At 40.6% G+C, this 26,031-nt stretch overlaps 2 protein-coding genes across 2 annotated transcripts; one reads left to right on the forward strand and one right to left on the reverse strand.

The window, feature by feature from the left end:
• Window positions 1-714: 714 nt before the first annotated feature.
• LOC141396924 (zinc carboxypeptidase A 1) lies at window positions 715-25,673 on the reverse strand. Its single transcript, XM_073972654.1, has 6 exons — window positions 25,135-25,673; window positions 13,207-13,606; window positions 12,589-13,130; window positions 6,042-6,403; window positions 954-1,143; window positions 715-878 (listed from the first exon to the last, which is right to left on the reverse strand). Exons 1-6 carry the CDS (start codon window positions 25,580-25,582, stop codon window positions 715-717), a joined length of 2,106 nt encoding a protein of 701 aa, XP_073828755.1. The 5' UTR covers window positions 25,583-25,673.
• LOC141396925 (uncharacterized) lies at window positions 6,423-7,538 on the forward strand. Its single transcript, XM_073972655.1, has 3 exons — window positions 6,423-6,752; window positions 6,891-6,977; window positions 7,041-7,538. Exons 1-3 carry the CDS (start codon window positions 6,529-6,531, stop codon window positions 7,513-7,515), a joined length of 786 nt encoding a protein of 261 aa, XP_073828756.1. The 5' UTR covers window positions 6,423-6,528; the 3' UTR covers window positions 7,516-7,538.
• Window positions 25,674-26,031: the final 358 nt, after the last annotated feature.

The following is a 26,031-nucleotide window of genomic DNA, read 5'->3' on the forward strand; positions in this document are numbered from 1 at the left end:
GTGGTAAAACAACGGAGACGTTTGATTACGATATGCCAATTTTTATTCTAATGACGAATTTCTCTCATCTTTGTTTGGAGGCATATCAACAAAAGTTAACAATATTAAAGAAGGCTTTTGAGCTTTGAATTGGTCCCAACTGTGCTACCAAAAGTGTTAAAATACTGGAGCTAAACAAAAGGATGCTCAGCTATCCAAATTTCCATGGGATATCTCTGGCGCCAGTGCGAAAATGGTTCCTTCTAGTATTATGAAAATTTTCCATCCATTTTTTAAATGTTTTGCCTTTCTATTTATTTATAAATATTATTTCTTATACAATAAGGACTTATGTTACTTAGGAGGTCATTACCATTAAATAAATATTTATTTAATTTTCTTAAATATAAAAATAAATATAAAAAAATAAATTTTTACTAAAATTATACATTGTTTTGATTTCTAGAATAATAACCTTCTTTCAATTAATATTTGTATAAAATTTCACATATTCTGAACATACATTTAAGGCGAGGTCTTTGAAGAATATGAGGAAACTACAAAAAGGTAAAGAGAACTTGAAATTTCATACAAAGATTATGTCGAGGGTGGGATTTTTCCATCAATATAAAATAAGTAAATAATAAATAAATTAAAACTATTATAAATAATATTGACTATGGAATAAATATATGTTTGTATTAATAAATAACTTATACTAAATAAACAAATTTTCTATATATAATCCAACATTGCCAATATAATTTCAAAAGCATCACGCGAAGTTGTTTCTATAGCAGCACTGGGCAGCAGATAACCATGAACACCATTATCAGCTAATTGCATTGTATAGCTAAATGGTATACCCACATCATAGGCCACGAAAGCATCCGAGCAACCTGCAAAAGAAACAAAAAAAAAAAATAATAATTGTTTACAATGTTACAAATTACAAAATTGCTTTCCAAAAATACCTGAACGATTTTCCACTAAATCATTGGTTGAATCGATTTTGTAACGTGTCTTACTACCCTTCTTGCGTAAACCATCTGTACCCACCATGGCCACATCTAAAAAGTCATCAAGTCGCTCAGCATCATAGGTGGTGTTGGCCTTGTAGGGATAGCTTATAATTTGACCATATGCTTGCATCGATATATAAAGCTGCAAAGATAAAACAGTTGGATGCAAGTAGGAATAAGCCGGTCCGTAAAAGCTTTATAGATTTTGAGATATTATTATTATTATTTTTAAAGAATGTCAAAGAGTGTCCCAACTCAAATAGTCGTCACCACCGGGGAATAAAAACCCTTGGGAAGAAATGGACCTCACACTCGTTACTTTTTTAAAGTGTGTATCTCGTGATAACTGGATGGTGCTGAGTCGGTAACGGGATAACGCGTTAGACACTCCTAGACAATCCTTTTTCTTTGTTTAAACATTATCGTCTTAGTGACTTCCAATTGACACAAAGAAGATAGTTTTATAAGGTAAAGAGTATTTTCTTTCGAGTTGAGCTGTTAGACCTTAGATATACATTAGGAGTGAAATGCGAAATTATGCCAGTTAATTGAAACTCCAAACTTTTCCTATAGTCCTGCCTGAAGATCGACTTAACCACCCGTGAAACGTAGCGTAATGGTTGGATGCGTGGGACTTCGGTAGACTCCTAATTATTCAATGTATATCTAAGGTCTAACAGCTTAACTCGAAAGAGAATTAATTAAATATCACTATAAATGACCTTCGCCTTACTTACTAAGTTAGCTGGTCCATTACAGAACATTTGTTCCATAGACCGAACTAAGAAAATATTTCCAATTCTCTCTGTTTAGTGCTTCGCTTTCTGGAATACCGCGCCTTGTCATCTCTTCATCCACTTGTTTGCGCCATCTATTCTTTGGCCTGCCAATTCTGCGTACACGGCCATGTGGTTCGAATTTATACGCCTTTTTAGCGGGTTCATCATCGCTCATTCTTATTATATGGCCTAGCCAACGCAACCGCTGCATCTCGATACGCTTAACTATATTGAGGTCGTTGTATAACAGATACAGCTCGTGGTTTATACGACGTCGATATTCACCGTCAACGCAGATCGGTACTTAGATCTTTCGAAAATTTTTTTCTCGCAAACACGCCAAGCGCTGCCTTATCTGCTTGCGCAAGTACCCAGGCGTTTGAACCGCATGTCAAAACCATATCGGAGAAAGCGCTGGCAACTGCTAAGAACCTTGTAAGGTTGATGCCAAGTATGAAAGTCCCGAACCAGTCAACAAGGAGACTAACATCTTCAGTAGCTTATGCGCAAATGACGTACGCGGCTCCTGTCTTCAGCGAAAAAATTGCAAGAAGCACACAACTACGTAAACATCTAGAGAGAGTACAAAGGGCGTGCACGATACGAGTCATATCGGCATATCGAACAACGTCAACAGCGGCACTGTCCGTGCTAACGCGTATACCACCGATTCATCTAACCCTACGCGAAAGGAGTTACATATACGAGCAACGAAAGTCACTTCCAAACGGATACACAAAAAGGGAGGTTTTAAACATTAAAAGCGCAGCCCGAAGAAGGCTGTTCCAAGATTGGCAATTCTCATGGAATAATAGTGTTCAAGCCAAATGGACCTTTAAAATAATTCAACACATAGAACCTTGGGTAGAAAGAAAACATTGTAAACTCAACTTCTATTTAACCCAAATTTTCAGCAATCATGGCAATTTTAGGAGCTATCTTTTAGATTCCATTTAAAAAACAACGTAGTATGTGAACTATGCCACCATGGCGAAGACAATGTGGAACATACACTTCCACATTGCAAAATTTGGGAGAATGAGAGAGTGCGTTATGAAATACCTAATTATATAAACATCGATAAATTTTTCGATGAAATGCTGAAGTCAAAGAGTGTATGGACGACATTCACAACATTTGTACAAACAATTATGGCGGAGAAAAACATATTGCCTAAGACTACAGTCGAACCCCTAATCACAACATACAATGGATGGGGGAGTAGATACAACGACGAAGTAATGCGAAAGCGGTCTCGGAGTGGTTGTTCCCATTAAAAAAAAGTACCCAGGCTTCGGAACCATACATCAGCACGGCTAGTATCAGTGTTTTGTAAAGCGTTATTTTTGTTTGACGAGTTGTGGCATTTGTTGTTAAAGTGCTTACTTAAACCATAGTAGCATCTGTTGGCCACTACAATTCTTCTTCTTATTTCACAACTGATGTTGTTTGTTGTGTTTGCGGAAGTGCCGAGGTATACATGGTCTTTTACTACTCAAAATTATAGGTACCAACTTCAACAGTTGGTCCGATCTCAATGGACGCATTGCGCGTCGACACCATCAGCTTGGTCTTCTCGCCGTTTACCGCCAGACCCACTTTAGCAGATTCTCCTTCGACCTTAATAAAGGTATCGGTTACTTCTTTTACTCATCGTCCCATGATGTCTATATCATCACCATAAGCAAGTAACATGTGGCTATTGGTGTAGATTGCGCCACTTCTATTGACGTTTGCCTCTCGTATAACCTTTTCTAGCAGGATGTTGAAAAGATCACACGAAAGGCTGTCTCTTTGACTGAAACCTCTTTTTGTACAAAACTCTTCGGAGAGGTTCTTTCCTATTTTAACTGAAGATCTTGTGTCAGTTAGAGTAATTTTACAAAGCCGAATGAGCTTTGCCGGGATACCAAATTCAGACATAGCTTGGAATACCTTTGAACGTAGCGGGCTGTCGAAGGCTGCTTTATAATCGACAAAAAGGTGGTAGGTGTCGATCTGCATATCTTGGGTCTTCTCCAGGATTTGCCACAGGGTAAATATGTGGTCGATGGTGGACTTGCCAGGTCTAAAGCCGCATTGTTATGGTCCAATTATTTCGTTGACCATGGCCATTAATCGTTCGCACAATATCCCTGACACTATCTTGTAGGCGATAGGGAGAAGACTTATGCCCCTATAGTTAGAGCATACAGTCTTATCTCCTTTCTTATGGACGGGACACAGGATGCTCAGGTTCCAAACGTCGGGTACGCGTTCTTCCTGCCAGATGGAGCTAACTAGCTGATGCATACACCTTATCAGCGTGTCGCCTCCGGTTTTAAACAGCTCGGCTGGTAGGCCATCAGCTCCTGCTGCCTTATTATTCTTCAACCGGTTTATTGTTGTCTTTACCTCATCTTGGCCGGGTGGTATACATTCAATACCATCTTCATGGATTGGATCTGTGGTATCTTCGTCGACTCCGCTACTATTGGATACCAACAGTTTGGAAAAATGCTCTTTCCATATCCTTAGCACACTATCTGTATCATTTACCAAATTACCTTGCTGGTCTCTACAGGAGGATGTGCCTGTACCAAAGCCATCAGTTTGATGTTTCACTCTTTGGTAGAATTTTCGGACTTCATGCAGTCTCCTGTACATCTCGATTTGTTCACATTCCGCTTTTCCATCTCTCTCTTTTTCTGCGGAAAAGACGTTTCTCCTCACTCCTTTTCTCCCGATACCTCTCTCGTGCGCTACGCGTTGCTACTGATTGTAAAGTAGCCCTATATGCCGCATTTTTCTCTTCGGTAACAGCCCGACACTCCTGGTCATACCATGAATTCCTTTGTAGAGGTCTCTGGTATCCAAGTATGGATTTTGCGGCTGTTTGCATGGAGTGGGCAATATTTTGCCATTGTGTTGTTATGTTATCGGGACGAGGAGTGCTTTGATTAAGCAGTTGGGCCAGTTGAGTAGAATATGCTGTGGCTATCTGTTGTGATTGCAGCTTACCGATGTCCAACTTCCGTGTTGTGTCTGTTCGCCCTTTGTTTGCTACGTTTAATTTGGTACGTGCCTTTGCTGCAACAAGGTAGTGGTCCGAGTCTATGTTTGCACGTCGGAAAGATCGTAAATCCAACACGCTTGATCAATTTGATTTCTTGTTCTTTAATCTGGAGACAGCCAGGTGCCCTTATGAATATAGAGATGCTTAAATCTGGTACTGCTAACTACCATGTTTCTCGCAGTAGCAAAGTCTATCAGCCTCATACCATTGTGCAGATGATTCACTGTGGAGACTGAATTTCCCGACTGTTGCGCCAAAGATATTCTCCTTTCCAATTTTGGCATTAAAATCGCCTAGTATAATTTAAATGTCAATGGCAGGGCAACGATCATAAGTTTTTTCTAAGCGTTCGTAAAATATATCTTTGGTCTGTTCGTCCTTGTCTTCGGTGGGAGCATGAGCGCAAATAAAGCTGATATTGAAGAATTTAGCTTTCATTCGAATTGCAGCGAGTCTTTCATTCACTGGGGGGAAGCTGGAGACCAGATGTTTAAACCTCCGACCAACTACAAATCCGCAACCAAACTCATGCTTTGTGTCATGGCAGCTATAATACAGTGCGTCACATTTAGGTGTTGTTGTGACGCCTTTCCCGTTCCATCGCATTTCCTTTATGGCAGTAATGTCGGCCTTGTACTTTTCAAGTACATCTGCCAATGCGTAAACGGCACCTTCTCTATAAAGAGTGCGAGCATTCCAGGTGCAGATTCGCAGATCATGGTCCTTAAAACTTTTGCTGGGGTCGTCAACTTTTGAGGGGTTTGTTTTTCTTTTCTTTTGTATTTTCATAGTAGGCTGCTTTTTCTAGGGGAGGGTTACTAAAACGACGCCCAAACCCAAGTTTTTACCGTTCTTATGGGTAAACGCGCGGCACATGTTAGCTCACTACCTTTAACGGGTGTTAAAGGCAGTTCCCCAGGTGACACCACGGGGAGGTCAGTGTCCACTTGAGATGAAAGAAGGACCAAGATAAATCCTAGGCTTTGCCATGTTATTGCCGGTTAGGACCGTTCCTTGGTATCTTCCATCCCCTACGTCACCAAATAAAAAATAAAGAGTATTTTGTTCGATTTTTAATAAATCGTTTGACTTATTCTTTAAAAATGTGGCAAAGGTTTCCATCGTCTGCAGATCAATTATCAAATTCAAAATAATTTCCGAATGTAGCCCAAAAAATTTTAAAATAAAATAACATCGCCTACTTACCTTAATATGGGATCGATAATCCATTAAAAATTCCGATAAAGCTTTTGTTTCGGGTTCCGAAAAAGGTCCTGGACCAGCAAAGAATTCACTGCACGGTGAACGAGAACTGCCACGTTTACCCCATTGATAATTCCAATTACGATCGAGATCGACGCCATAGCACACACGATCGCGTACACGTTTCTTTTGCAACCATGTCATGGCGGAATTAATTAAACCCGACGGACGTGAAATGTGACGTGAACGTGACTTCTTCCAAAAACGATCATAATCATGGCTATAAACATAACCATCAGGATTTAGTACCGGCATTATATACCATGTTGTATTGCGTATCAGGCTTTGTTCATCGGAAATTGTTTCTATGCGCAAAAAGCAAAGGGAAGAAAAGAGAAAAAAACAGGAAATGAAATAAAAGTCACAATAATATTTTCAAAAATATGTAAATATTTGTTGTTAAAATTTGTGTAACAAAATTTTAAGTAAAATGTGTTCAAATCCTGTCGCCTCCTCATCGCAGTATCCTTGTAGACCATCAATACGTTGCAAGTTGCCACCATGTAATTGTGAAAAATGTCTACACTGTAGGGGTTGCCCTTCTCTAACGGATTCTGAAACAAGTTTGGAAGATAAAACAACACCCAGATCAACTTGTAAATCTCAACAAACCAATATTTATGCAGCCTTGTTTGATATTTTTGGAATAATTGCGTAAGTATCGGCCCAATCATGAACAGGATCTCCCCGTGAATGTTCTCAAAAACAAAGCTCATGGGAAGTTATCTTACTCCCTGTATAATTCAAACTTCATGAATATTTCCAATACTTATTAAAAATTGTCGCCTACAGGTTCGTAATAATGACCGCCTTGACATTTTGGGCAATGGTTTGCTATTATCTGTGGCATTTTGGCGTTTATATTTATGATTCCGGAAGGTAATCTTATCACCATTTGAGTTAGCAGAATTTCAGTTTTTTTATCACCCCTTACTTTTTCAGAAAAGTTCAAATAATCGCTTTGGTCCTACTGTCATTAATCTTCCTCGGCATAGTATTTCATGCCATTAGTAATCGCAAGCAACTATCTCAGGACGAAAATGATATCCCTATAAACCTCTCAAATTCATCAGAAAGTTTAATTTTGCCACAAGAACATCCACGACAGAAAGGTGGTGCCGAAGTATCATCCAAGCAATGTAAACATTGCAAAAAATCTTGTGCCGCGGATTGTAGTAAAGGTAGCAAAGCTTCAAATTCTTTGTGTGATCTGTGTTCAAAATATTACAAAGACTCTTTAAGTAATCAAAAGATGTCGCTAAGCGATTCGGAAGCCCGACAAATGTTTCAAAAATTCAAATTTTATAGCATTCCAAGTGAATGGAAATCGCCGCCATCTTTTGTGGTTCTTTTAATGGAATATTTGACAAGCTTCTTCGGTACACCCTCTGGGGGAATTGAAGATCAAATAAACTGAAATTGTTGTTCGTAAAAAATGCATATCAGGAATGTTGGTGGAATATATTTTTATATCCTCAGACTTATAAGCTAAGTATGTTCTTCTTCTTTATTTGCCAACCCGCATTCGGGTGTTAGCGGGTGACGTAGGGGATGGAAGATACCAAGGATCGGTCCTGACCGGCTTTAACATGGCAAATCCCAGGATTTATCTTGGTCCCTCTTTCATCTCAAATGGACACTGACCTCCCCGTGGTGTCACCTGCGGTAACTGCCTTTAACACCCGTTAAAGGTAGTGAGCTAACATGTGCCGCGCGAACGCGCGTGCCCATAAGAACGTTAAAAACTTGGGTTTGGGCGTCGGGTTAGTAACCCTCCCCTAGAAAAAGCAGCCTACTATGAAAGAACGAAAGAAAAACAAACCCCTCTAAAGTTGACGAACCCCGCAAACGTTTTAAGCACCATGATCTGCGAATCTACACCTGGAATGTTCGCACTCTTTATAGAGAAGGTGCAGTTTACGCATTGGCAGATGTACTTGAAAAGTACAAGGCCGACATTTCTGCCATACAGGAAATACGATGGATTGGGAACGGCGTCACAACAACACCTAAAGGTGACGCACTATATTAAAGCTACCATGACACAAAGCTTGAGTTTGGTTGCGGATTTGTAATTGGTCGGAGGTTAAAACATCTGGTCACCAGCTTCACCCCAGTGAATGAAAGACTCGCTGCAATTCGATTAAAAACAAAATTCTTCAACATCACCTTTATTTGCGCTCATGGTCCCACTGAAGTCAAGGACGAACAGACGAAAGACATATTTTACGAGCGCTTTGAAGAAACTTACGACCGTTGCCCTGCCCATGACATTTAAATTATACTAGCCGATTTTAATGCCAAAATTCGAAAGGATAATATCTTTGGCCCAACAATCGGCAAATTCAGTTAGTTAGCAGTACCAGATTTAAGCATCTCGATATTCATAAGGGCACCTGGCCGTCTCCAGATCAAAGAACAAGTAATCAAATTGACCATATTGTGATAGATGGAAGACATTCATCGAGCGTGTTGGATGTACTATCGTTCGGAGGAGCAAACATAGATTCGGACCACTACCTTGTTGCAGCAAAGGTACGTACCCCTCTAAACGTTGCAAATAAAGCACGAACAGAAACAACGCGGAAGTTAGACATCGGTAAGCTGCAAACACAAATAGCTACAGCATATTCCACTCAACGAACCCAATTGCTTAATGAAAGCACTCCCCGTCCCGATAACATATAAGCACAATGGCAAAATATTGCCCACTCCATGCAAACAGCCGCAAGATCCATACTTGGTTACCAGAAACCTCCACCAATGTATCCATGGTATGACCAAGAGTGTCGTGCTGCTACCGAAGAGAAAAATGCCGCATATAGGGCTACTCTACAATCAGTAGCAACGCGTAGCGCACGAGAGAGTAATCGGGAGAAAAGGACAAAGGAGAAACGTCTTTTCCGTAGGAAAAAGAGAGAAATGGAAAGACGGGAGTGTGAAAAAATCGAGATGTAAAGGAGCCAGAATGAAGTCCGAAAGTTCTAGCAAAGAGTTAAACATCAAACTGATGGCTTTGGTACAGGCACAACCTCCTGTAGAGACCAGCAAGGTAATCTGGTAACTGATACAGATAGTGTGCTCAGGATATGAAAATAACATTTCTCCAAACTGTTGGTATCCGATAGTAGCGAACACGGCGAAGATACCACAGATCCAATCCCAGAAGATGGTATTGAATATATACCGCCCAGCCAAGATGAGGTAAAGACAGCAATAAGTCGGCTGAAGAATAATAAGGCAGCAGGAGCCGATGGCATACCAGCCGAGCTGTTCAAAACCGGAAGCGACACGGTGATAAGGTGCATTCATCAGCTAGTTAGCACCATCTGGCAGGAAGAACGAGTACCCGACGATTGGAACCTGAGCATCCTGTGTCCTGTCCACAAGAATAGAGATAAGACTGTATGCTCTAACTATAGGGGCATAAGTCTTCTCCCTATTGCCTACAAGATAGTGTCAGGGATAATGTGCGAACGACTAAAGCCTATGGTCAATGAAATAATTAGGCCATACCAATGCGGCTTTAGTCCTGGTAAATCCACCATTGATAAGATATTTAAACTGCGGCAAATCTTGGAGAAGACCCAAGAGAAGCAGATCGACACTTATCACCTTTTTGTTGATTACAAAGCAGCCTTCGACAGCCCGCTACGTTCATAGGTATTTCAAGCCATGTCTGAATTTGGTATCCCTGCAAAGCTCATCCGGCTTTATAGAATGACATTAACCGACACGAGGTCCTCAGTTAAAATAGGAAAGAACCTCTCCGAAGAGTTTGGTACCAAAAGAGGTTTTAGACAAGGTGATGGCCTCTCGTGTGATCTTTTCAACATTCTGCTGGAAAAGGTTATACGGGATGCGAAGTTAAAAAGAAGTGGCACAATATATACAAACAGCTTGCTTATGCCGATGACATTGCCATCATAGGTCGATCGGTAAAGGAAGTAACTGATACCTTTGAAAAAGTCGAAAGAAAATCTGCTAAAGTGGGTTTGGCGGTAAACGGCGAAAGGACAAAGTTAATGGTGTCGTCGCGCAATGCGTCCATAGAGTTCGGGCCAACTGTTTACTTTGGTTCCTATAATTTTGAGGTAGATAAAGGACTTCGTCAGTTGTGAAATACGAAGAAGAATAGTGTTGTCCAACATATACTACTTCGGGCTGAGTAAGCAGTTTAGGAATAAAGCCACATCTCGTCAAACAAAAACAACGCTTTACAAAACACTGATACTACCCGTGCTGATGTATGGTTCGTATCGAGATGCAGGGATTGCGTTGGCTAGGCCATATCATTAGAATGAGCGATGATGAACCCGCTAAAAAGGCGTATAAATTCGGGCCGCATGGTGTTGCACGCAGAATTGGCAGGCCAAAGAATAGATGGCGCAAACAAGTGGATGAAGAGATGACAAGGGGCGGTATTCCAGAAAGCGAAGCACTAAACAGAGAGAGTTGGAGAAACCACCACAGTTAACAATGGATGATGTTGTCAATGCCATCAGGAACGCTAAATCATCGAAAGCGCTGGGCCCTGATGGAATCCCCATGGTAATGCTGAAGCAGCTGGATGACTCGGGAGTGGAGTATCTCACTAAAGTTCTCAACTTGTCGCTATCCAGCCTCATTGTTCCCGAAGTCTGGAAAATGGGCAGGCTGGTCCCGCTACGGAAGCCCGGCAAGGATGTCAGCAAAAGTGAATCGTACAGGCCGATTTCGCTTTTGTCGCCCGTAGCAAAGACCCTTGAGGCCTTAGTCCTCCCAGTATCAGAAATAGCGATGAAGTTGGCGATCATCAGCATGGATTCCGTAAGCAGCACAGCACGACAACTGCGCTGCACGACATTACCGCACATATTTGGCAAGGACTCAACCAGAGACGGACGTGCGATAGAACAGTGATGGTGGCGCTTGACTTATCAAAAGCCTTTGCAGTCAGGCACTCCACGCTGTTTGAGGACATTGAGCGGACAACCCTCCAGCCAAGCTTGAAACGTTGGATAGTCAATTATATGTGTGGACGCCACTCGTACGCGGAATTCAGGAACAAGAAGTCCAAACCCCGTAGAGTGACACAGGGAGTTCCCCAAGGTGAGATGATATCTCCGGAAGTGTTTAACCTCTACCTCTCCTGTATTCCGCCCCTCCAGACGGCATCGAGATCGTAACGTATGCGGATGCGCGATCCTGGCGTCAGGTACCTATCCTGATGACATCTGTAAGAGACTGAACAACTATTTAACCGATCTTACTACCTTTTTCCATTCGAGGAATATGCAGATTTCCGCCACAAAATCAACAGCCACTCTGTTCACCACATGGACAGCGCAGTTTGGAAGAGAATTGAATGTTGTGGTCGACGATAGCAGAATTCCGACCACAAACGTCGTGCGCGCACGCCACAGCTATCTGCGACAAACTGAAAAGTAGGAACAAGGTCCTCAACTCCCTAGCCGGCAGCACTTGGGGTGCAGATCAAGCAACCTTGTTGACCACATATAACGCGATAGGTCGGTCTGTGGTATGCTATGCGGCCTGCTGGAATGCCGCCCTGAGAACAGCAACAGGGTGTCTCCTCAAGTCTTCAGTGGACCATCTACATGAGGAGGCAATGATTCTTCCAGTAAAGCAACACAATGAGATGCTTTCGTTGCAGCACTTGCTTAGGTGTTACCGTGAGAGTCATCCCAATCACAATCTGCTGGTTAGGCCCGACACATTCAGGCATATCAGGAAGGATATTCATTCTCTAGAGAGGGAGCAACAGGCATATCAAGCAGGTTTAAATAGTATTCACACAGATGCAGTTGTTAAGGCCATAAGCAAATATAGTGTGAATAAAGTCCACGAAATACATCCGCCATCTATTGCAGCTGATGAGCGTCAGCTACCACGACAAACTAGAGTAGTTTTGGCTCAACTACGATCAGTATATTGCAGTCGCCTAAATTCTTTTTGGGCGGAAATCGACCGCGCTGTGCAAGACATATGTCCAGTATGCGGCATGGGCCCGCACGACACAAAACTCCTTTTCAACTGCCCAGCCAAACCTACTAATCTAACTCCAGTGGATCTGTGGTGGCGAAGCAGCCACTTTCCTGGAACTGGAGATAGACCCAAAGCCAGATTGAACAGAAGAACGATCATACAAACATAATAATAATAATAACTGTTGAAACACACAACAAACAAAACAACAACAACTATGTAATGTACATAACAGTAAAAATAAGGGATTGTTCAAGATCCGGGCTAATATAGGAAAAGAACAAAGTTGTTCTATCCGGAGAGAGACCCCAACCTCAAATAAACTTGACCCACCGGCACCAAAAAAATGCACCCAAAAAAACTTACACCCTCTCCCCATCTTTTCACTCTCGAGTAAATCGGAGCTGTGGTTCTATGTCCCGCTTATATTAACAATTTTCCTTAACAGCATCAAGAATTCATAAAATGCCTTACATTTTCAAATAGATTGTATAATACTTACTATTCATTTTCATAGTTTTCAACAGTTCATTGATAATCCAAGTTGCCGTGGCTGGTGCAATCCATTCAGCGCCATGTGTCCCGGCCTCAATGAACACCGCGTTGGCAATTCCGATTTTCTTTTTATTCCGCAGCTTTGCCTTTTCATGCATTTGAAGCTGTGCCGAATTCGCTGCAGCCGCCTCTTTACTTTCAATTTTCATAACAATCAGAGGGCGACCATCGTAGGAACGACCGATGTGTATAAGTTCCACAAGTTGAGGATAACGCATACGCATATTTTCCAAATACGTGACAATATCATCAAATTCATAATAACGCATCCATGTCATGGCCAAAGGTTTGTTCGCAAAACGATTAGGCGGCCTTTGGCGTTTCTTTGGATTTTGAGTTGTCGTCAGGAGATAATCTTCTTTGGATTTTTCATAAGCGATTGCCTTGCCAACATCAAATATCAACACCTCATGATCGATGGATTCAAAGGACAGCGATGCTTGGAAATCGTTTAGCATGCGTGGTGGGACCAAGACATCTGTGAGTCCTCTGGAAGAGAAAAAAACGAGGAAAAGTTCATATCCAATACTAAAATAATATTCCGTAATTTATGATGTGGTCTTACCTTAAACTTGGTCCCTTCAGCCACTGCAGTTTATTGCCCTCATCACTGTTCTTATAATCCTCCAAAGCCTGAACCTGTGAATCATCTTGGGGCTTCAGACGCCAAATTTGATATTTATTGTATGATATTTTTCTCGGTATATCAGGATTTTCCGTGGTCGTGGTGGTAGCTGGCGATGTAACCCGAGACCAAATTTCTTTCAATGGACTCTGTGTTGTGGTTGAGGTTTGATTGATGATATGATGTGCCAAAATACCAATCCAATTTTGTGGATTTCTCATTGGATCCACAATTGTCAGTATTGGCACATGGGGTGTTTGTGTAGTTGTTGTTGTCGTGGTAGTGGTTTTACGCCTGCGACCTTTTGGCTTGATGTCGCCAAACCAACTGGAAAACCATTCTAATTGTTGTAAATTAAAGAAAAACGTTATAAAGTTAGCGTTAAACAAGTTCAAGCCAGAACATAGAATGTTGTTAATGTTTGCTGGAGAGAAAGCGTAACCTTTGTAACCCGAAAATCTCAGTGCGATATTAACAAATTAAGTAAGTGTGCGTTTTAATATTATCAAGTTCTATGACGTATCTCCTATTATGCTTGACATGTCATAATCGTTGATGTTTCTTACGTTGAAGAGGGAGGGTAGGTTTGTTCCCAACAGTTTAAATACGCATACATTTGTTGCTTTTAAAGTGGTTGTTCTAACCCAATTCAAGCTAACAAAACATGACCATAATGTGGATTCTTAGAAGAGGTGTTTGGCATCATGTATGTATGTACATATAACACTGTGACACAAAATGGAACTCAAAGTCTGGGGGGTGGAAAATTTCTTTTGAATATGAAAGCCCTTGATGAGTATACTAGGAACCTAAAAGGAAATTTTCGCCATAGGTCAAGTTTCTGAGATATCGCGCGATGAAGTTTTTGATTTTTTCCCTATAATACTTGGGAAAATAGCTCCATATCTCTGTTTGGCGTTGTTGTAGCTTCGTTTTGTGGTGACATGTCTTCAGTGAAATCGATTGGCGATTCTTTTTGTAGAACATTACATTCTTCTAACTCAATGTCTTTCATGTCCTTTTCGTCCTTTATTTCTTGAACCGTAGTGAAAGTACCACAAGATGAGATTTTTCAGCATCCAAATATTCTACAAAAATGTTGCTTAGAAGATTTTAGGTACGGTTCCCTTTGACAACTAATCGATTTTGTCCCGTTTTCATTGTCCTTTTTGACATTTAATCGGGTTTGGTTCAGAAATAAACTATGTTTTGTTTTTCTGTATATTCGTCATTGGGTATTTTTTGGTATGTACATATAACTATTGGTTATTGCTTATGTAGACATCTGGGGGGCTTCTGAAATTTTTACCACAAATAGCTCTTGAAATGACGAACACGTTAATAACAAATTTTCTTGGAGGATAGATCCTCAATTCTCAATTTTGGAACCGGATATTCCGACAATAAAACCGATTTTTGAACCGGTTTTAAGTAACCGATTAAACTAATATGTATACCGTTAAAAAGGTTATGGAGTTGTCAATCAAATTAAATTAATTTGCTTCTGAAAACTTTGTTAGTTGCAATTCTAGGACAAAAAAACCGTTTTCTTAAACCGCTTTTAAGGAAAAATATCAATACGCGCAAATATGGAGATCAAAGGCCGGGGGGCGAACAATTCTTTTTGGCGATGAAAGTCGATGAAGGAAATATTACGAACCCGGAAGGGCAGTTATGCCGTAGGTTAAACTTCTGAGTTATAGCGAAATGAATTCTTTCTTGACAAACTATACATACCTACATGACAAAAACCCTAACGAAATTTGATCGGGCCATAACTCAGAAGTTTAACCTACGGCATAACTGCCCTTCCGGGTTCGTAATATTTCCTTCATCGACTTTCATCGCCAAAAAGAATTGTTCGCCCCCCAGCCTTTGATCTCCATATTTGCGCGTATTGATATTTTTCCTTAAAAGCGGTTTAAGAAAACGGTTTTTTTGTCCTAGAATTGCAACTAACAAAGTTTTCAGAAGCAAATTAATTTAATTTGATTGACAACTCCATAACCTTTTTAACGGTATACATATTAGTTTAATCGGTTACTTAAAACCGGTTCAAAAATCGGTTTTATTGTCGGAATATCCGGTTCCAAAATTGAGAATTGAGGATCTATCCTCCAAGAAAATTTGTTATTAACGTGTTCGTCATTTCAAGAGCTATTTGTGGTAAAAATTTCAGAAGCCCCCCAGATGTCTACATAAGCAATAACCAACTGTTATGTCTACATACCAATAAATAACCAATGCCGAATATACAGAAAAACAAAACATAGTTTATTTCTGAACCAAACCCGATTAAATGTCAAAAAGGACAATGAAAACGGGACAAAATCGATTAGTTGTCAAAGGGAACCGTACCTAAAATCTTCTAAGCAACATTTTTGTAGAATATTTGGATGCTGAAAAATCTCATCTTGTGGTACTTTCACTACGGTTCAAGAAATAAAGGACGAAAAGGACATGAATGGCATTCAGTTAGAAGAATGTAATGTTCTACAAAAAGATTCGCCAATCGATTTCACTGAAGACATGTCCCCTCAAAACGAAGCTACAACAACGTCAAACAGAGATATTGAGCTATTTTCCCAAGTATTATAGGGAAAAAATCAAAAATTTCATCGCGCGATATCTCAGAAACTTGACCTATGGCGAAAATTTCCCTTTGGCTTCTTAGTATACTAATCAAGGGCTTTCATCTCCAAAAGAAATTTTCCACCCCCCAAAAATGCTGCTGCACAGTGTAATAAGTAATTATATAAGATATGTATGTTTTGTCATAGTAACGTGACAAAAATTTAGAAAGTGGAAGACAAAATTTTTCATGAAGCCTATTGTGCGTATGATGTGAATTCTTGGCTAGATTTGTAATTGGCACACCAAGTTCAACACCACGTTATTTGGTAGACGATTAGGGCCATACTTGTTAATCATCCCCCACTTTTCGGAAGATATGAAGCGTGAAGAAAAATTCGCCCCCATTATAGTTGGTCACCGTAAAATTTAGAACTTATTGTCAGGAAGCACGAAATTTCCCACGAAAAGCATAATATCACTTTGAACAAGGAGTAGCATCGGTATAATTTTCCAATGGATTTTCGGATCCTAAACTGCACTTTAAAAAAAATGTTGAACTTTCGTGGGGGAGATACCCTAAGGAGAAGACCGATATGGATCATTTCCGAAGTTAAACTACATTTGGGCCAAATCTGTGCTCCGTTCATGAAATATAGAGCGTACCATTTTAGTGAAAATGTTGAACTTTTGGGGAGGTACTGGAAGGTGTTGTTGTTGTAACAGTGTTTATTGTATGTTTGTATGTGCGTTCTTCTGTTCAATCTGGCTCTGGATCTATCTCCAGTTCCAGGAAAATGGCTGCTTCTATGGGATGTAACCACATATCCACTAGAGTTAGATGAGTAGGTTTGGCGGGGCAGTATAAAAGGTGCTTTGTGTCGTGCGGGCCCATGACGCATACTGGGCAGATGTCTTGCACGGCTCGATAAATTTCCGCCCAATAAGAATTTAGGCGACTGCAATATCCCGAGTGTAGTTGAGCCAAAACTACTCTCTTTGCAACTAGGGGAACAGACCTATCTCGCTGGAGCCTGCCTCTAATGACCCGTGCATTGAATGTATGGGGATAACAGTCAGGTGTCGAACAATCGAGGTAGAGTTGCTGGACGTATACATCTCGCAGAAAAATAGCTGTACTCCAGGTTATAGGGCCGACATTAGTCCTTTTTGGAAGGTCATAACCTCATCATGCAGAATTCGGTCTTCCGAAATGACCAGAGGAGTCAGTGCGCTTCAATGAAGACGCGGATAAAAACATCGTGTCACCTGGTCTCACAAATGACGTCACCTGCCAACCCGTCGTTTCACTTGGTAAGGACCATCTCCCCATTAGAAAACCGGCCGATTTCATCACCTCTGAACGCCGCAATTTCATCAATCATGGGAAATATAATGACCGAGTTTCAGAGAGTTGATACCCGCTTCCGATGTTCGGGTAGGGGAAAGGATGTTCCGAGACATCACCACTGCTGCAGCCGCTCGTTATTTTCCTGTTGGTCGAATACCCGAAGTGAGACCAAACTTCCTAGCAGAGGCGACGGGGTTAGCAAATAAGCGCTAGCGCATAGTCAATGAGCTGACACCGGAAGTTAACCGGTTGGTCGGTGAGCATAAGCGAAACAAGTGGCTAAAACATCTGAATAGCTGTGGGCAACGGTTAAGAGACTCTGGAAAGAAGGACTGAGGTAACGTTTGGTGAGAACGTTATTTTAATCGAAAGTTTGTAGAGCAAAGCGTTGGCTCTGCTGGAATCTCCATGGTAATGCTGAAATAGCTGGAGGAGTTGGGAGTCGAATATCTTACCTGCTGCAGCCACCAAATGGTGCCTGAAGACCGATTTCGCTTTTGTCGCTCATAGCAAAGACTCTTGACGGTTTACTCCTCCTCAGCGTCAGAAATAGCTGTCAAGTTGAATAAGCAAATATATTTGAGGACGCCATTCGTACAGTCGGAATTCATGAACAAGAAGTCCAGAGTAGAGTGAAACAGGGAGTTCCCAACGTGCGAAAATTTTTAAGCTCTACTACTACTGAATTCCAGCTCCTCCAGAAGGCAGTGAGATCGTAACATATGCGGATGATTGTAAGAGTTTGGCCTCAGGTGTCTTCCCTGATGACATTTGTGAAAGTTTGAACATCTATTTAATTGATTTTGTCATCCGCCACTAAATGTACGACCAGTCTGTTCCCCAGATGGATGGCAGAGGTGAAAACAGAGTTTAATGTCATGTTCGATGTTAGCAGATTTATCTTGGTCCCTCTTTCATCTCAAGTGGACACTGACCTCCCCGTGGTGTCACCTGGGGTAGCTGCCTTTAGTGAGCTAAAATGTGCCGTGCGTTCACCCATAAGAACGTTAAAAGCTTGGGTTTGGGCGCAGGGTTAGTAACGCTCCCCTAGAAAAAACAGCCTACTATGAAAAAACGAAAGAAAAGAAAAACAAACCCCTCTAAAGTTGACGAACCCCGCAAAAGTTTTAAGGACCATGATCTGCGAATCTGCACCTGGAATGTTCGCACTTTTTGTAGAGAAGGTGCAGTTTACGCATTGGCAGATGTACTTGAAAAGTACAAGGCCGACATTACTGCCAAACAGGAAATACGATGGAATGGGAAAGGCGTCACAACAACACCTAAAGGTGACGCACTGTATTATAGCTGCCATGACATAAAGCATGAGTTTGGTTGCCGATTTGTAGTTGATCGGAGGTTATAATACCTGGTCTCCAGCTTCACACCAGTGAATGAAAGACTTGCTAAAATTCGAATAAAAGCAAAATTCTTCAACATCAGCTTTATTTGCGCTCATGCTCCCGCTGAAGACAAGGACGAACTGACCAAAGATATATTTTATGAGCACTTACAGGAAACAGGCAGCAGGCGCCGATGGCTTACCAGCCGAGCTGTTCAAAACCGGCGGCGACAAGAGGTGTACATCGACACCTACCACCTTTTTGTCGATTATAAAGCAGCCTTCGACAGCCCGCTGCGTTCAAAGGTATTCCAAGCCATGTCTGAATTTGGTACCCCCACAAAGCTCATTCGGCTTTGTAAAATGACTGACACGAGGTCCTCATTTAAAATAGGAAAGAACCTCTCCGAAGAGTTTTGTTACAAAAGAGGTTTCAGACAAGGAGACAGCCTTTCGTGTGATCTTTTCAACATCCTGCTTGAAAAGGTTATACGAGAGGCAAACGTCAAAAGAAGTGGCACAATCTACACCAATAGTCACATGTTACTTGCTTATGCTGATGATATAGACATCATGGGCCGATCAGTAAAATAAATAACTGATACCTTTATGAAGGTCGAAGGAGAATCTGCTAAAGTGGGTCTGGCGCTAAACGGTGAGAAGACCAAGTTGATGGTGTCGACGCGCGATGCGTCCATTGAGCTCGGACCAACTGTGGAAGTTGGTTCCTATAATTTTGAGGTAGTAAAAGGCTTCGTCTACCTCGGCACCTCCATAAACACAACAAACGACATCAGTTGCGAAATAAAAAGAAGAATTGTATTGGCCAACAGATGCTACAGATGCAGTTTAAAAACAAAAACAATAACGCTCTACAAAACACTGATACTACCCGTGCTGATGTATGGCTCCGAAGCCTGGGTACTTGCGCAAGCAGACATGGCAGTACTTGGTGTGTTTGAGAGAAAAATTCTTCGAAAGATCTACTGACCAATCTGCGTTGACGGTGAATATCGACGTCGCATGAACCACGAGCTGTATCTGCTATACAACGACATCAGTGTAGATAAACATATCGAGATGCAGCGATTGCGTTGGCTAGGCCATATCATAAGAATGGGAGAAGATGAACCCATGAAAAAGGCGTATAAATACGAACCGCTTGGCGGTGCTCGCAGAATTGGCAGGCCAAGGAAAAGATGACACAAACAAGTGGATGAAGATATGAAAAGGCGCGGTATTCCAGAGTGCGAAGCAACAAATAGAGAGAGTTGGAGATCTTAGTTGGGCCTATGGAACAAATGTTCTGTAATGGGCCAGCTAAGTAAGTAAGCAAGTCAGAATGCCGGCCTGAGAATTGCAGCAGAGTGCCCCCTACTGTCTTCAGTGGACCATCGGCATGAGGAGGCAAATATTACTCCAGTATATCAACACAATGACATGCTCTCTCTCCAATACATGCTCGGGTGTTACCGTGAGGGTCATCCTAATCGCCATATGGCGGATAGCACGGCATGTCAGCAGGGATCCTTATGATCTAGAAAGAGAGGTCCAACGTTACAAGAGACGACCCCTTGATAAACAAACCTATCAAGTAGGTTGAAATAGCATTCACACAGATGCCGCCGCAGATCGTGTGAATGCTGAGGAGCGTTAGCATTCAGCTTTTTATACCCTCAGCATTTATGCTAACGAGGGTATATACATTTTCATACGGGCAAAATGAGCCTCATCGAAATAATGGTTTTAGACCCCAAGTATGTTTGGACGAAATGTGTTTCAGACAATTTGGAGTTGATTTAGCCATGTCCGTCCGTCTGTCTGTCTGGCTGGTGCACACGATAACCATGGAACGGATGAACCGATTTGGTCAAAAATTTGGCTTTCGTAATATTTTGTCCAAACTTAGTTTAAGTTCGAAGATGGTTTATATCGGTCCACTCCTTCAGGTACCTCCCCCACAAAAGTTCGGAAATGTTTGGAAAATTTGTCCATACTTTGGTCCATACTTTGTACATCGTGAAATTTCTACCAGACTTAGACGATGTTCCAATAGGGGCTCAATCAGTCGACCCCTTCGGGTACCTCCCACACAAAATTGCGGAAATGTTCAGTTTAGGACCTGCTCTCGAATCGCTTTCATTTTTGTTGTATCATCTTATATTCACTGCCCTCCATACGACGGTATAAGTTTCATCAGGGGCATGTCCAAACACCCTCAGAAAATAGGCTGAAAGTTGCAAAAAGACCATGTGATACCGTGTGTAGTGGTTTGAGCGCAAGATAACTCTCGAACGGATCTGCCGATTTGGTCCAAATTATGGGATTCGTAATATTTTGTCTAAACTTAGTTTAAGTTCGAAGAAAAGCTATATCGGTCCACTCCTTCAGGTACCTCTCCCACAAAAGTTCAGAAATGTTCGCAAAAAGTGTGCGCACGATAACTCTTGATGGGAGTGACCGATTTGGTCCATACTGTGCATATCGTAAAATTTCTACCAGACTTAGATGAGGTTCAAATATGGCATCCATCGATCCACTCTTTCGGGTACCTCCCATACAAATTTTCGGAAAAGTTCAGTTTAGGACCTGTTCTCGAATCGCTTCGATTTTTGTTGCAACCACTTGTATTCACTGGCCTTCAAACGATGGTATAAGTTTCATCAGGGGCAAGTCCAAAAACCCTGAGAAAATAGCCTGGAAGTTGCAAAAAGACCATGTGATACCGTGTGTAGTGGTTTAAGCTCAAGATAACTCTCAAACGGATCTGCCAATTCGGCCCAAAATTTGACCTTCATAATATTTTTTCCAAACTTAGTTTAAGTTCGAAGATAAGCCATATCGCTCCACTCCTTCAGGTACCTCCCCCACAAAAGTTAAAAAATTTTCGGAAAAATTGTGCGCACGATAACTCTTGAAGGTTGAACAGAGGTTGTAAGGTTCAGACCTTTGGCAATTTAAACCAAGCACGCCCGCTCTGGCCTTCATTATATACGATATTTGGCTTTGGGAATATTTATTATTGCAATACGATTCTCCCTGCTATGGGTTTAGATATTTGTAGATACGGGTTTGACTTTCTCGTGATTTTTGAATATGGTGTATATAGTTAGAATTCCGAATTTCTTGTAATAATGCTTGACGTGCTATGCGCCAGTGTTCTCTACTCCTATTAACTTCACTGTTCTCAATGTTATACGAGTCTAAGCGATCTTTTAAGTCTTTATACCAAGAAATATTTTTCTGTGCTATTTTAATAGCGAGGATATGCGGAAGTCGGTCTTGTTTTAACTCAAATAGTGCTTTGGCTATATATTTCAAGTGCAACCCATACGTGTATATATAGCCTGGCTCGTATCTTGTTTCTAGGGCTATAACATAGTTAGGTGTGTTCTCTGGCAATTTAAGAAGACATTTAATGAAAAACTTGTACAGTTTGTCGATATCTTCAAAGTGTTCGTTTCCCCAAATTTGGGATCCGTAGCTTTGGATTGAACGGCATACTGATAGAAATATTTTCCACATAGCGTTGAGTGAAATATTCGGTTTTCCTATAAAGCATTTCCATGTAGTGTTGAGACAGCATTTGGCGGCATCATTTTTCATTTGGATATGCTTTCGAAAGGATAGTTTTGGAGTTAGTAATATGTCAAGATATTTATATTCATTGACTACTATGTGAGCTTCGCCATTATATATCCATTTTTTGGCTGCTGCTGCTCTTCCTCCCTTGCGAAAAATCATAATTTCAGACTTTGTACTATTGACTTCCATACCCCATTTTCTGCAATATAAAGCTAGATTATCAATCATTTGTTGCAATATTTGAGCGTTCTCTGCAAGGATCACAATGTCGTCAGCATACATTAGTAAACGAATGTTCAATCCATCTATTTGTAGACCACCATCAAGTACTCCATGTAAGTCGTTCAAATACAAAGCAAATAGAATTGGGGACAGTAAACATCCTTGTTTTACTCCCGACCTCGTTTCAAAAGGCGTAGAGAGATGCTCCCCTGACCAAACTGCTGAGTTTGTTTCTATATAAACCTTTTCTATAAAATTTAGGATTTTATTCGACAAACCTGATTCATATAATTTATATAGTAACAAGTTTCTAGGTACTCTATCAAATGCCGCCTTGAAGTCTACAAAAAAGCATACACTTTCTTGTTTTCCGCTAGCTTCAGGTTAACGATAGAAACTAAATTGAAAACGTTATCCACTGTCGAGTATCCTTTCCGAAATCCTGCTTGATATTCATTGAGGATTTGGTTTCTATTTGCCCATTCAGTAATTCGGTTATTGATCATACCCATCATATGTTTTGATATACAGTTTATAAAAGTGATGCCTCTATAATTACTAGGAACATTTGGGTCTCCTTTTTATGGATAGGGAATATTATACTTGAACGAAATATGGCGAAGTCATCATAGCCATTCAGAATTTGTGTGAAGGAGTTGCACAATGCTTCTAAGAAATCGTTTGTGGCATTTATGAAAAATCCATAGGGAATCCTTTCTTCTCCTGGTGCTTTATTTTCCTTGACCGCTTTTAATTGGGTTTTTAGCTCCATAAGTGAAAAACTTTTGTCTAGCATTTCATTTTTGACCTCGTTTTGAACGTATCTGCAGCTTGTACTAACGGGTTAAGCAGAGTATCAAAGTATTCCTTTAGAGTTTCTGCAGATAGTTTACACCCAATCACATTTTCTTTTGTCTGATTTCTCTGGCCATTGACCACCATTCTTTACTATCTGCAATTGTATCCAATCTGTTTTCGATTTCAATATAGTAATCCCGTTTTTTTTGACAGCACAATTTTTGATAACATTTCTTCTGCTCTGTGTAAGATTCTCTGTCAATAGGCTCCCCAGATGATCTAAACTTGTTTAGCTTATCCATTGTTTTTATTCTTGCTTTCAGACATTCGTTGTCATACCATTTATTTTTATAATTTTGTTTTCGTTTGCAAGTGTTTGCTGGGTAAGATTTTTTTATTATAGATGTGAGATTACTCAAGTTCGGTCTTTGCTGTAAATTGGCCATATTGAGATTCAGTTGCTGTTGATAATATTGTTTATTTTTGTTGTTCCATAGTAGTTTCGGCAGAAATTTTTGATTATCAGATTCATTTTGATGAAATTTGGAATATTTCAGGATTAGAGATATTGGTAAGTGGTCTGACCATATTTGATTTTGCACGTCGAAAGACTGAACTAGGTTTAATATATCCAAAGAAACAGCACACAGATCAATTACCGAACTACAATTTTTGTTGACAAAAGTGAAGCATCCCGCATTATCTCCTTCTGTTCTTCCGTTGAGGATAACAAGGCCATTGTCATTGCAGAATTCAATATATTTCTTCCCACTGGAGCTGACTATTTTGTCCTTCGATTTCCTTGACTTACTTATGCTCTCATATTCCTGTGGAAGCAACTGTTCCTCTCCAATGCGTATATTATGATCACCAATAATTATTTTTGGAGTATCGTTTTGTTCTGTCGCATATTTTATTCTTTCAAGATCCTCCATCCAGTTTGTCCCACGTAGATACAAATTTTAATGCTTTAATTTCACAGCGTATTATGTCGCAATTCTCTCTTTGTATGATCTGATGTTTAACTCCCTTTTCAACCAGACATTTCTTAACGCCGCCTACATCGGACCTCTCTTTAGGATTCCTCCCTTACAAAAGTTCAACATTTGTGTCTAAGTGCAGTTTATGATCTGTTCGCAGATCCTTTGGAAAGGTGTACCGATGCTGTTCGTTGTGGTCCTTTTTACAGCGATATTATGTTTTCCGTAGACAAGTCTATGCTTCCTAAAGTTATACGATGACCCACCAAAATGACAAATGGGCGCAATATCTATCGAAAAGATATGACTCCCAAAATAAGATCCACTTTCGAAATGGACTATGTCGGTCCATTTCTTCAAGTACCTCCTCCGCAACACTTTCTAATCCTCATTTTTGTCGGCAAGTCCCTAAATGCATTCGATCTGTCAGTTGATGAAATTCACATAGGCTGAGGGTATATCTCCGTCGGCAACGCCAAATGATACTTTTTTACTTGTTATACATTAATGTTAGTACATGGAACTTTTGAGCCAAAACTAACTTATCAAGCTGTTGTTGCATATTTCCGTTTTGTCACCAATTAACCTCAAATATTCGCACACTCAATGATGCTCACCAACAATATAAAATTACCAGATACAATAAAGTCATACAATGTTGCAAAATTTTTCTGGAACACGTATTTTCCGTGTCACAGTAATTAAGAGAGTGAGAGTATTTTTAATTTTCTTTCAACGATTTCCTGTCAAAGACTCAAGTTAAGCATAGGTAGTGCAATGCAACATAGATAAACAAGTTGCAGCGATTTCCAGTTAAGAGTTTATAGCTATTTTCCCATTCAATAAAAAGGAAAACCATGTAATAAACTGTGGCAAACCTGCCCATGTTAATTGGGTCATATGGTGTCAGCTTGAAGTAGAAAAAGTGTCAGTGCAATCACCAGTGTTTCCCAGACAGTTATTTTAGAGCAATTGATTGGATATAAATAAAAAAATAATAATAACAACAAACAACTTACTATCATAATCACTCTCATCTTCATAGACAATCGATTCGGTTTTATCCACACCATCCGAATTGCCAAAACCAAACCATGATTGAAACCAGTTACCAGTCTTGCCAGGTTTATTATGTGAGCCGCTGCTGCCACCACCTGCAGCCGGCGAAATTGTGGTGCTGGTAATTTTCTTGTTGCGTCTATTGAAACCAAACAAAGAACTAAACCAACCGGTAAGTGAAGAGGATTCACTGGAATCACCATCATAGTCATCGATGTCATAATCTTCATCATCATCGTAGACATAGTCATCATTGGAATGTTGCTGTTGTTTCAATGCACTGTGGTAGGAGGTATATTGTGGGTAAGGAGGAGGGTAGGAAGATGCTGGTTTGTCTGCTCCACCACCACCACCTGCAATTGAATCCATAATTGTGGATAACACCATTTGTACGGGATAAAAAATCATGCGAAAAAATCCACCCAAATTAGAGCTTAAATTGGAGACATCATCTTCCTCGTCATCATCATCATCATAATCCTCTTTGGAAGGCCGTTTGCTACCGGGACGTCTTCGTATACGTTTCTTGCTGGGAATGTCTTTGGGTGGTATATCCTTTGTTTGTGTAGTAGGTTCTTCGTCGTAGCTATTTGTTATTGGCTTCAGGTCTGGTTCATTGGTTTGTTGCTCTGCTTCTTCTAAGGCTCCAAAGTCGGCTTCAGGTTCCGCTGAACTGACATTTTCACCAATTGGTTTTTCTTTTAAAGCATTTTCATAGGAATCTTCTTCATAGTCATCGTCTTCCTCCTCATCATCGTCGTCTTCGTCATCTTCTTCCTCACTATCCTCCTCTTCATCTTCATCATTTTTTGTGGACTCTCCTGGCTCAAAGAAATCATAATCCTCTTCATCTTCCT

Source organism: Musca autumnalis, unplaced genomic scaffold (genome assembly GCF_047663935.1).
Source record: "Musca autumnalis isolate F117 unplaced genomic scaffold, ASM4766393v1 scaffold_3, whole genome shotgun sequence".
Classification (NCBI taxonomy): Eukaryota; Metazoa; Arthropoda; class Insecta; order Diptera; family Muscidae; genus Musca; species Musca autumnalis.

What these genes read in the sequence shown, in the direction of transcription:
- LOC141396925 (XM_073972655.1), top strand. Translation starts at nt 6,529, where the DNA reads ATGTGTTCAAATCCTGTCGCCTCCTCATCGCAGTATCCTTGTAGACCA. An exon ending in GATATTTTTGGAATAATTGC is followed by an intron (nt 6,753 to 6,890) that starts GTAAGTATCGGC and finishes TGTCGCCTACAG; the next exon opens with GTTCGTAATAATGACCGCCT. An exon ending in TATATTTATGATTCCGGAAG is followed by an intron (nt 6,978 to 7,040) that starts GTAATCTTATCA and finishes TTACTTTTTCAG; the next exon opens with AAAAGTTCAAATAATCGCTT.
- LOC141396924 (XM_073972654.1), bottom strand. Translation starts at nt 25,582, where the DNA reads ATGATTTTTTATCCCGTACAAATGGTGTTATCCACAATTATGGATTCA. An exon ending in GAAAACTATGAAAATGAATA is followed by an intron (nt 6,404 to 12,588) that starts GTAAGTATTATA and finishes TTTTGCGCATAG; the next exon opens with AAACAATTTCCGATGAACAA. An exon ending in ATTATCGATCCCATATTAAG is followed by an intron (nt 1,144 to 6,041) that starts GTAAGTAGGCGA and finishes TTATCTTTGCAG; the next exon opens with CTTTATATATCGATGCAAGC.